The sequence below is a fragment of the Staurois parvus genome, unplaced genomic scaffold (assembly GCF_062004578.1).
Source record: "Staurois parvus isolate SC_StPar_1 unplaced genomic scaffold, SC_StPar_1.0 ptg000390l, whole genome shotgun sequence".
NCBI lineage: Eukaryota > Metazoa > Chordata > Amphibia > Anura > Ranidae > Staurois > Staurois parvus.
Genome location: NW_028318186.1, coordinates 5,719,429 through 5,731,935, shown reverse-complemented (window position 1 = coordinate 5,731,935; position 12,507 = coordinate 5,719,429). Strand labels below are relative to the sequence as shown.

Below are 12,507 nucleotides of genomic sequence, written 5' to 3'. Positions count from 1 at the left end.
TTGTGTTCCCTTTGCACATATACAGAATGCTGATTTCTCATTTTCAGGACTTCAAGCTGCTGCTATTTATTCTCCAGTTAAGAGGAGAACCATATCAGTTAATATTTCTTTGTGATATTTTTAAAATGCTAATAATTTTTAGATTATCGTTTCTCAATACAGGTTCCTGTGGACCCCTAGGGCTCCTTCAGAGCCTGAGCAGTGAGCAGTGGTGGATTGATTTTCTGCCTGATGGTTCCTGTATAGTCCCAACACTGGTATCACTCGGCAGAGCGTTTCCTCTTGTCCTTTTTGGTAATCAATGATATCAGTGATCTTTTTAGCTATCTGTAATGATCATTCTTCCTACTAATTATCAATGTAAGGGGTCCTTTTCCCACTGTCTACCAGTACACCAATAAAAGAGGGCTTTCTCCCATGGACTACCAATGTAATGAAGCCCTTTCCTTGCTGATCACCAATGAAATCAAATTAAGGGGGGCCCTTTTCCACTGACCATCAATGTAAAAGAGCCTTTCTCCTACTGGCCAGCAATTTAAGCAGCCATTCTTCCACTGACCACCAATTTACAGGAGCACTTCTCCCGTTAATCAAAATAATGTACCATAAACTCTAAATGTAATCATTTTTAACAGAGGTTCCCTTAGAGCTAGACATTTTATTAAGGGTTTATCCCAGGTAAAATAATTAAATAAATAAATACATAAATAAGGCTTCTGTAGACAATATGCTTTGACTCTACTTCATTGTATAGATTAAAAAGTACCATATTGGTCCGTTGTATACCGGATGATCTCGAAACTTACTGACAACCCTGTTCCCTTTGTGCCCCAATATGCTTAAAGTTTTACTAAACCCCAGACCCTGCATCTGGTCTCCCAGGATCCTGCATTCACTATATCTGGTCTCCCCGGACCCTGCATTCACTATATCTGGTCTCCCCGGACCCTGCATTCACTATATCTGGTCTCCCCGGACCCTGCATTCACTTTATCTGGTCTCCCAGGACCCTGCATTCACTATATCTGGTCTCCCAGGACCCTGCATTCACTATATCTGGTCTCCCAGGACCCTGCATTCACTATATCTGGTCTCCCACAGTACACACAACATGGAAATGTAATTATTTTAGTAAATATAAACTGCTAAATACCTTTTCTCATCAGCAGTTAGAGCAGTTTTGTGACTTATATCAGTGTCCAGCCCAGCACTAGCTAAAGCTTGTAGGAGGAGTTTTCTTTCTGCTCTAGGAGGATGCAAAACCCCTGACTATCTGTCTGTACAGTGCTGATTGGCCCTGTGCTGATCACATGCACTCTCACAAGAAAAACAAAACTTCTCTAGCAATAAACTCCACACTGAGCATATTCATGTGACCACAGGTTCAGTCTGTATCAGGTGGTCATTTCTACAAGAGGAGGGGCAGAGAAGAAAGGATCAAACAGCCTTTTTACACAATGCAGAGGATTAACCCCTTCTGTTCTACAGTGAGTATAACAAGCATGCTTTACTGCATATACAGACTGATTTTACTGTTGTGGGGTTAGTAACACTATAAGCCTCCTGGAATAAATAAGCACACCTTCAGATTTCTGTTACACATATTTACGGCTGTGACACAGACTATTGCTAAGGCTTGGAACTCTCCCGAGCAACACATCTCTAGACTTAACAATGTTATTTTGCAGGAAAAGATTCGGATGGATAGGGTCAAGAAACACCAAGCAGTCTGGGGACCATGGACCTCATGTTGTCTTCTGGCAGGTTTTGACCAAGAACTTTTGTCATAATTGGGCTGATGAATCTGTCAACTAGCACCTGCCCTTCCCCTCACAGCCCTGCCATCGCCCTACTAATCCTCACTCTCCTCCCCTTTGCTTTTTTATTGTTTTTTTTTCCTTTCCTCTCTCCTCATTCTCCTTCATCCAGGTTGTCATGTAACTTATTTTCTGCTTGTCATTCTAATGATTTCAGCCGTCTCTGCAGGATCCCTGTTGGTTAGCCTGCTTGTGATACTGTTAACTTTCATGTATACTTCAGATAATTAACATACACAGCTCATCTGTAGATGTGCATGTTTATTGTATCACATACTGTATATGTTAAAATTTAAACATATTGAAGAAGAAAAAGTACCATATCCCTTTATAGTTCTATTAAACAGTGGTGTCTCTGGCCTGTCTGAAAATGCATCCGCATGGTTGATAAGAGCATCTTTTACAGTTTCATAACCACAGATGGCAACCATCTTCTCTAGCCCTATTTGGACACCCAGTACTGGACCATACGTCTTGGACAGCTGTGAATTGAATGAGAAATAAATTTAGGAAAATTTGAACTTTTAAACTAAACATAAATATATAAATTGCAGTATTTTACTTTAAAACAATCCAAATAGATGTGAACAAAATCAGTCATTAGTCTCTTATATGAATTTGGAACCATCTGATAATTCTATTTTGCTGGGCTAATGTACCACAGATGGAATCTTAGAGTAGAAATATGGCCTCCCATTAAAGTGAAAGTTCAGTCAAACACTAACTATGCCTAAATTTACTCCCACCCCCAATCTAAGCCTGTTCTATCGACCCTGTAAAGGAAAGATCTGTACACTTACCTATGCTGAGGTCGTGCTAGTCAGATCACATGATCATGTCACAGAGCTGGCTTCTATGTTTAGAAGGGATTGCCAACAATGGCTTCAGAGCCTGGGCATTGACTCAACCATTGGTTTACTATGGAGCATCCCTTGTTGCCAATCCCTTATCTACACTGAAGTTGGAACTGGCACCAGATTATGTTGAAATGCACTCAGAATAGGTAAGAATGCAGATGTTTCCTTTCACAGGGTAGATAGAATAGGCTTAGAATGTGCTTGGGAGTAGATTTAAGTATAGTAAGTATTTGACCAAACTTCCACTTTAACTATCACTATCACTGCCATAAGTGCATTTCTCTTATTCCACTGCAAATTCCCACATATATCTGTTGATGCTGCCACTGAAGTCCACCCTGTGCAGCTTCCCATGATGGTGTGGCAGCAGGGAGTAAAAACTGGCACATTGCTTAGTAAAATCATCAAACAGTACACACACTGTTAGATGTTAACCCCTTCCCATACAGTGTCATTAGTACAATCTCACCGGCCTACCCCAACACAGACTATCCCCGCTTCAGTCAATCCTGAACTCAGCGGCCAGACTCATCCACCTTACCAACCGCTCTGCTTCTGCCACCCCCCTCTGCCATTCCCTCCACTGGCTCCCTATTGCCCAACGCATTAAATTCAAACTACTAACACTGACATAAAAAGCCATTAACAACGCTGCCGCAAACTACCTCACGACCTGATACCCAAATACCACCCAACCCGTACTCTTCGCTCCTCACAAGACCTCTTACTTTCTAGCTCCCTGGTCTCCTCCTCCCAAGCCCGACTGCAGGACTTCTCCAGGACTTCCCCCATCCTCTGGAACTCACTACCCCAATCCATCAGACTGTCACCTACCCTCTTCACCTTCAGGCGCACCCTGAAAACCCTCCTCTTGAGGGAAGCCTACCCCACCCTCACCTAACAGCCGATCTCCTCTACTCCTCCTACCACTCCATCCCCCACAGCCACTTCCTCCTGTACCTCTATCCTCTCCCTCCTAGATTGTAACCTCGAAAGAGCAGGGCCCTCGAACCCCTCGTGTATTGTTTTGTTACTGTATTGTCCCATGTACTGTCCCCCACTTATGGCGCTATATAAATGCTGTATAATAATAATAACAATACAATGACACTATATATTATTAGCACTGACCACTGTATTCATTTCACTGGAGATGTTAGTGGCAGTTTTACAGTTCCCCCCTGCGTCAGGTAGTGTCAGATTGCCCACTATACTATTGCAGTCCCACTATAAGTCACTGATCACCGCCATTACTAGTATAAAAATAAATAAATAAAAGAATGATTATCTATACCATGTAGACACTATAGCTTCCATGCAAACCACTGAATATACACTTATTGGGATTTTTTTACCAAAGACATGTAGCAGAATACATTTTGCCAAAAATTTATAAAGAAATTTGATTTTTTTTTTCCTATTTTTTATTGGATATATTTTATAGCAGAATGTAGAAAATACTGGGTTTTTTTTCAAAATGTTGGGATGTTTTTTAAAAAATATATAAATATATTTATTAAGAAATAAGAAACCCAGTGGTGATCAAATGCCACCAAAAGCACTATTTATGTGAAAAAAATTATATAAATTTTGTTTCGGTACAGCATTTCATAGCCACGCAGTTATCAGTTAAAGTAGCACAGTACTAAATAGCAAAAAAGGGCCTGGTCATGAAGGGGGTAAAATCTCCTGATGCAGAAGTGGTTAAGTATAGATACTAACATTTTTAATGTGAGCTAAAGCCAAGTTTTTTTTATGTTGAATAGAGTGTGTAAGGGAATGAACCTCTCTAAATTGTTATTGTTGGTCTACTTAGGACAGATTTATCCTATTTTCTATCTCAGTGATTGCACAAGAATGGAGGGAAATCAACCCAACATAGATGACTGCAATTTGTATGTAAGTACTCAGTATAAACTTCTTTCATTTGCTCCCTTAAATATACAATTGAATATGTTTTATTCTATGTAATTGATAAGTGATAATAAGATATCTGTTGATGATGCTAAAAATCTGGTGCTGTCCTGTGCATTTTATATAGTTTTATCTCAAGCAGTGCATCAGCCCTGTCCTGTTCACCTATGTGAACTACAGAACACCTCTCCCCTTGGAGATGAGGCTATTGGGAGGTGTTCTGCAGTCCTAACACTCTTTCAAATTCTGGGCATATTCACCTCCCTCTCATGGCTAACACAAAAATATAAGGTGGAATTGAAGAACAAGTTAACGTATCTCAGTTACTTGATCAATAAATCTTTTTTGCCTAAGCCCATCTTTACCAGCTAGTTGACTTTGCGTCTAGTAATTTTAGGTCACAGTATACTGTATGCCTTATGCACACAAAAATTAATCATTATACCTACTACTAGTGCTGGAAGTCTCAGGGCCTGTGTTGAGGGGGTTTTTCATTCTCATACAAGTCATTTTGAAGAAGGTTATAAGGAGGTTAAAGGAAAAGTACAGCCAAAGCTTTTTTTTTTACTGTACTTCTCCTGTGGATCCCAGGAGTGCAGTTCGTTCTGCGCTCCTGTGACCCATTTTAAGCTGACAGTGGACTGAAGCCTGCTGTTGGCTGAGGTCACTCAGCCAATCCAGAAAGGGGAAAGATCCCACTTCAAAGTCAGGATCTACCCCAAAGTCTGGAGCAGCACCTGGCTCAGCCTCTCAGCCGGAGCCAGTCTCTCCTCCTCCACAGCCATACATCTCTTTTAACTGCACCCCTTAATGAATTTTGAGTGGTCTTTCAAGATGACGTCAAACTGATGACATCAATACAAGCCCAAAGCCTGCCGACTCAGACCTCCTGACTCAATACTATATATGGAGCTAATAAAGAGGACGGATATAATGATTGTATTTTTAGTTATTTTCGCTAAGTATGTACTGTAGATGTCTTACACTTTAACACTCTGCAGCTGATAAAGCCACGCAGCATTAAAACCCAACTCCAGGTAAAATCTTTTTGCGCCTATTTTATAGAGGAGATGAGAAATGAAGATACATAATAAAAACCTGAGAAATATTCTACCCTTTTCTGTTCTGTCCAAAAATGAACACAAAGCTGTGGAGTTCCAGGTATGGCTCATAGGACAAGCAATGTCTTACCTCTATAAATGTCTTATGAGGTTTATGCATGTCAATACTGAGCGTATTTCCAATGATTGGCCATGGTCTGGGTCCAGGGGGGAAATTCTTGTACTTGTCTTGCTTTGTACTTTTGTATACAAGAGCCAAGAAGAGGATCACAGCAACAGACAGGAAAATCGTTGCAGGGTCTGTGGGAAACATTGTCCTGTAATATATGCAGAAGAGGAACAAAGCCATCATGGGTATATTTCAAAGCAAACAAATATTAAGCTCATCTTGGAAGGACAAGTTGTAAAAGCCATTCATGGATGTAATGTGTTTGATTTGTTATGATGGAATAGGTGAAATTGTACTTATGTTGTACACAAGGTATATTGCATAATCAAGTTATTGAAGAGCTTCAAGTACAAGTGCCCTTTACTTGGTAACATATTCCATTTTAATGGGGAACCAGAGTAAAAACATGACATTTATGGTTATGGCAAGTGAAAAACTACCTGTATCTGTTCATGTTTTTGGGTGCATGGCTTGGAGGAATAAGCAATGTACCCTGGCTAAATTGGTTTGTAGCACAAAATGAAGCCTGCCTCTGATAATGACCAACACCTATATGAAACATAGTAGCCATTAGTCATAGTGCACTTGAATTCCACAATGAATCCTCTTTCAGGCTAGGTTCACACTGTTGTGGATGGTTGCGGGTCTGGGACAGTGTGTAAGTTGCATCTATTCCTACACCCACAACCACCCATAGCCAAAAGGCACTGCTGTTTATCAGACACAAAGGGCTGCCATCTATTCTTAAAGGAAAGGACAAGAAATTTCCCTTGCTAAATTTTTTTAAAAAGTGCAGGGCCTTTCCTCAGTTTCCTGTTTCCTGCAGATACAGCAGTCGATTCAAATGAATGGGATGCTGTGCTCGTGTAAATGCCAGCCTCAGCAAACACATAGGTGTGAACCTAGGGTCACATTCTCCCATTGATTACAGTAATCTGATCTCACCATAACAGGATTTGCTATATTTATTTTGTGGGCAGATTTCATGTATAACATAATCACAGACAACCCAAAACTTGATATATAAGTACTGATGCTTTACACTATATCCTGTCAATATATCCATATGTAACCCTCTCCTAGTTAGTCCTGTGATGGATTAGTAAGGTCTTCTCATGATGCTCTGGTGCTGCTGAATTTGCCTTGAGGTTTGCCTGCCTTCTGAAAGCAGCTAGAGCCTTCCAGAACCTGGGAAGGAACTAGGCAAATGAGCATCATGAATATGGATCCAACCCTGGTCAATTGCAGGAGAAGGTGGCCCTATTGCATGCTGGGAGTGGTATGTACTGTATGTTCTGTGAGCACATGGGTTCAGCGTCTTATCTTGTAGAGGATTTCACCAAGCCAGGCAAGAGGCAGGCTTGCCTTGCCTGGCACTTGCTGTCATGCAGGTCACAGGTGGGTGACCTGAAGGCCTGAAGTTAGGAAGAGTCACCCTGGTTCTACAGTAAGCTGACTGAAGGGAGCCATCTGCCAAAGATCTGTCTGGTATCCCTGGAGAAAGAGTAGCTTAGAAGATTGGAAGGAGGTTGCCATTCTGTCCTTGGACTTGTGAGTACAAACACTGAGATCTTGGGGACTCTGTGTGCTTTGCTACCCCTCTGGTGCTTGATAGTCAGTGTGGGTCTGAGAAAAAGGAAACATTGGCTGGTGTTCTGAAGAACTTGTCCAACCATTGCTACTGAACTGCCACAGTTATATTACTTCTGCACTGCCACAGTCTGCTGTAACAGGCCTGTACCTACTAGAAGGAGCTCAGCCCTGCAACTACTACTACCACTATAGGGACTTTGCTCATTTCGAAACTACTGGTTACTACAATTTAAAGAGAAGTCTGCTGTCTTCTTTCAGCCAGGACTTCAACAGTGCTCAACTAAGAGATCAGCTAGATGTCCACAGTGTTAATAATTTTGGAGTATCCTACTAAATTCCCCTTCCCTACCCCCAGTTCTGCAATAAAACTCCAAAAACAAACATCCCCTAGAATGGTCATTGAAAACAACAAGTTTCGGTGTGTGTACCTGTTTGTAGAAAATACTGATATGCACCAGAAAAACAACCTAATCCACATATGTGATATAATAAAAATATATATATATATATATATAGTGCAGCAAGCATATAGAAACATTACATAAAAACTATTGATTTCAAGTACATGCCTGGGGAAAAAAACTTGCACATATAATAAAAAAGAATGCATAAGTAGATGCTAGCTTCTGTAGATTTACAGATAAGGTATTCACTTTGATTTTATAATTTCAGCTTGTTTCCTCACCACTCTCACACCTCTCAAGTTTTTGGCAGGTAGGCGAGGGTTTCATCACAGAATCAACATGGAGACTCAGGGATCATCTTGGGACTGCACAAAGCTTGTCGTTTGTAGGGAAAGTAAACGTTTGCAGCTGTTGTCTATAGCTGTAGATTTACTGATGATTTTGACACCTAAACCTGGGTTAAAGTAGTTGTACTGTAAAGGCTGAAGGTTTTTTACCTGACTGTATTCCCTGCATTAAAGTGGTTGTAAACTTCAGGTATTTCTTCCTCCAATAAGCTCTCAGAGCTCTTGTGCAGTATTTAACTTCAGATCCCCACCCCTTGCTTTGTGAATCTGTGAAAAATCATTTTCATCTCTTAGTTTCACAAGGATGTGCAGGACAGATGACTGCAGATTGACAGCCTCAGCTCTGTTCCTGTGAGTTGTGTGTGAGGGGGTGTGTCTCTTCCCTCCAATCAGCTCTTAGACCTCTCCTCACTGAGCTCTGCAGAGTGTAACTTCAGCTCCCTTCCCCCTTTTATCTGAACTCTCAGACAAGCTTATAAATTCAGCACTTTGAATGGATGTAGAGAAGAGAGGGCTGCAGTTAATGAGATACAACTTATGTAGGAGGATTTGTTTCATCTCCATGCATCACCAGAGGCTAGTCACTTCACTGGGTATAGGTAAGGGTTTACAACCACTTTAAGGTAAATAAACCTTGTATTGTCAACTCCCCCCCAACACCCCCTTTTACTTACCTGAGCCTGATCACGATCCGGCAGAGGCACTGATTTCTCTCACTCTCCTTACTGGAATCAGTGAGAGTAGCTGGAACCATTGGCTCCTGCTGCTGCCAATCAAATCCAGTGACAAGCAAACAGGGGCCCAATGCCTATCTGCACTGTATGTCAATGAACACACACAGCTCAGCTCGGGGTGGAGCTTGTTTATGTGCCATCATAGAAAGCGGCTTTCTATGGTGGCACACAGAGAGGAGGAGGAGCCAAGAACGCTGGCAGAGGACCCCAGAACAGGAGGATCGGGTAGTTTTGCACTGAGCAAATAAGTATGACATGTTTGTTATAAAAAAAATAACTTTACAGTCACTTTAACTTCTGATTTAAATTTTTTCATTATAAGCTAATTTTGGAAAAATTAGGAGTAATTTTGGAGTTACAAGAATAACTCCAAATGCTGACAATACTCTATAATTCCTTATCCCATAACTCCTGTATTCTATCAAAACTGTATACAGGTTGTGGATTAAACAAGAACTTACTTTATTGTACTGTAGGAGGTATCCCTCTGGTCTTTCCTCTCCCTTGGTTCTGCAATTAATCACCTGCATCTTCTAGGGAATATTTAAACCCTGTGTAGAAAATGGCCTTGAATAGTCTCCAAATGTTCAACCCATTCTCCACCCAGTAATAAATAGCATATGTGGATTAGCTGGTTTTGAACTGTGCATAATCTCTGTTATCTCACAGGTAACTGGTAGGTAAAAGGTGATTCTGATTTACAGCATGAGTTTATGATTAAACATTTATAGGTCTATTCCAGTGGCTGGGTGAATTACCTAAACTGGTCTGGTATGACAATTGTAACAATGGAACTAAAGTGCATAGATGCTTACATCACTTTTACTGAGCATGGGTGTATGGAGGGTAAACACTTGGTATAATATTGCTAATTCTGATTAGTAGTAATGGAAATAGGAAAAAAAATATTGCTTTTGCTTCAATAGAGTAGACCTAAAGGTAGAATCTGTTGGAGCATATTGGACCATGCTTTATAGAGTTTTATTTATTTTTTTGCTGTGGATTAACTGAACTTTGGGTATAGGAATATTTATATGGAGACTTTCTAGTTTCAATTAGTTAAACTATGTTATAGATGGATTCACCCACTGCAAGGTAATTATTATTATTATTATTATTATTATTAATAATATTATTATTTATCCCAGGGGTCTAAAGTATTCTTAAGCCACCTTTTTGGGGATGTTAATAGGATACTTACTGTAATAAAAAAAAATGTTGCTAACAGGGTTTAGTAAGCTTTAGATGCTGGGTGTGTAGTTTTTAAGGAAATACTTCATCCATTCAAAAAAAGAAAAAAAATTGTGAAGTCAACGTCTACAAATAGTGTAGCTGTTGACTTTTAAAAATAAGGCACTTACAAGTTGATGGAGTCCAGTGCTCTCTTCAAGATGTTGATGCTTCTTCTTACTGCTGTGGGTCCCCGGGGCTGTCTTCTTGGATTTGGAAGCTGATTGTGACTTCTTGAGGAATCACAGCCAGCTCCCACTCTGCAAGATCACACAACTCATTGAGACTGGTCCTGCAGCCTCATGGGATGTGTCCAAGGAGGCTGTGGGCAGAGGGGAGGGAGGTGGGGGGGATGAGCAATACTTTTCTTGCCACGCAAGAACTGATTAAATGGAAATGGGTAGCTGTCATAAATAAATAAATACCCATTAATAAAAGGGAAAATTTAAAAATGTTAGAGGTGTGTGTGTCTTAAAGGCATCTTTTGAAATGGGAGGGGTCAGGGGTCTAAGAAACAAAGGGTCATTGCATTTTGATTCAAGGTTTGCTTAAGGAATTAAAAAAACCCACAGATTTCTGTAAGATTTATATATATTTATACTGTAACAGGAAAATCAACTAAACATTCCAGAGTTTGATGTAAACTATAACCGGCATGCTTTACCTTTAGTCCATAAGCGTGGTTCATGACTCACTTTATGTTGTTACTTTTGATTCTACCTTTCCTCTAGTGATAATGAGTGTCTCACCTTTTCCCTATTACAGTTGTATAATCCTTCTGGTCTGCTCGGGAATATTTAGAGAAGATTAATGTCAGATTGTTTTTCATGATGTATTAGTGTTTCCCTTTGTATGCGATTTTCATGTAAAATGTATTTACTTTAATTCCCCATGAATTGTATTTTCTGGGCTTTTCTATACATTTTTAAGTATACTATATGGCTACAAAATTGTGTTCTCCAGATTATTGCACATACTATGTGGCCAAAAAAGGGACCCCGAAATAGAATATTGATAATATCACTGAATTAGGACAATGTGATATACCATTTTCATATCTAACGTTACAGAAAACCCGTCAGATTATTACATCCAAGTTTCTGATGTGAAGGGTGCTGTTAATGGTACAGCATGCAAAACCATTTTAGACATTTTTGTGCTTGCAAACAGTTTGGGGAAGAGCTTTTTCTCTACCAGAATAACTGTGCCTCATACACATAACCATATCTTGTAGGACGACATTGTGGAAGTGGAACTTGAGAGTCCTGACCAAACCCTAATGGAAAATCCTTGAGATAAATTTAAATATTGTAAGTCTTCTCATCCAATATCAGTGGCCGGACCTCACAAGTATTGTTGGGGGTCACGGCTCCTTTGAACAGATGCACATTTTTTCAGACAAACTACAAAATCTTCTGGAGAGTCTGTGCAGAAATATGGAGACAATTATAGATACATAGAGGGGGCCAATTCTGTCCTAATGCCCACCATGGTTTTGAAATGGGTTGTCCAACTTTTGGTCATACAGTGTACAGTTGCAAGAAAAAGTATGTGAACCCCTTGGGATTACGTGGAGTTTTGCATGAATTGGGCATAAAATGTGCTCTGAACGTCATCTAAGTCACAACAATAGAAGAACACAGTCTGCTGAACATAATACTACACAAACATTAGATGTTGCCATGGTTTAATTGCACATAACATGTAAACATTCACAGTGCAGGGAGGAAAAAGTATGTGAAACTTTGGACTTAATAACTGGTTGACCCTCCTTTGGCAGCAATAACCTCAACCAAACGTTTCCTGTAGTTGCAGATCGGACCTGCACAACGATCTGGAGTAATTTTGGACCACTCCTCTTCACAAAACTGTTTCAGTGTAGCAATATTCTTGGGATGTCTGGTGTGAATCGCTCTCTTAAGGTCATGCCACAGCATTTCAATCAGGTTGAAGTCAGGACTCTGACTGGGCCACTCCAGAAGGCGTATTCTGTGCTGTTGCAGCCATTGTTTTGTTGAATTACTTGTATGCTTTGGGTCATTGTCCTGTTGCATCACCCATCCTCTGCGGAGCTTCAGTTGGCGGACAGATGGTTGTACGTTTTCCTTCAAAATGTCTTGATAAACTCTGGAATTCATTTTCCCATCAATGACAACAATCCGTCCAGGCCCTGAGGCAGCAAAGCAGCCCCAAACCATGATGCTCCCTCCGCCATGTTTTACAGTGGGGATGAGGTTTTGATGTTGGTGTGCTGTGCCTTTTTTTCTCCACACATAGTGTTGTGTGTTCTTCCCAAACAACTCAATCTTGGTTTCATCTGTCCACAGTATATTTTGCCAGTAGTGCTGTGGAACATCCAGGTGCTCTTTTGCAAACTTCAA

At 40.4% G+C, this 12,507-nt stretch overlaps 1 protein-coding gene across 1 annotated transcript in view; it reads right to left on the bottom strand.

The window, feature by feature from the left end:
- Positions 1-9,488, bottom strand: part of LOC149455644 (cytochrome P450 2K4-like) — a 38,882-nt gene extending 29,394 nt beyond the window's left edge. Inside the window, exons 1-3 of the mRNA XM_089686033.1 lie at positions 9,358-9,488; positions 5,780-5,966; positions 2,137-2,299 (exon numbers count right to left, since the gene is read on the bottom strand). Coding sequence (XP_089542159.1) covers positions 2,137-2,299; positions 5,780-5,962 — 346 coding nt within the window. The 5' untranslated portion in view covers positions 5,963-5,966; positions 9,358-9,488. The remainder of the gene's footprint in view (positions 1-2,136; positions 2,300-5,779; positions 5,967-9,357) is intronic.
- Positions 9,489-12,507: the final 3,019 nt, after the last annotated feature.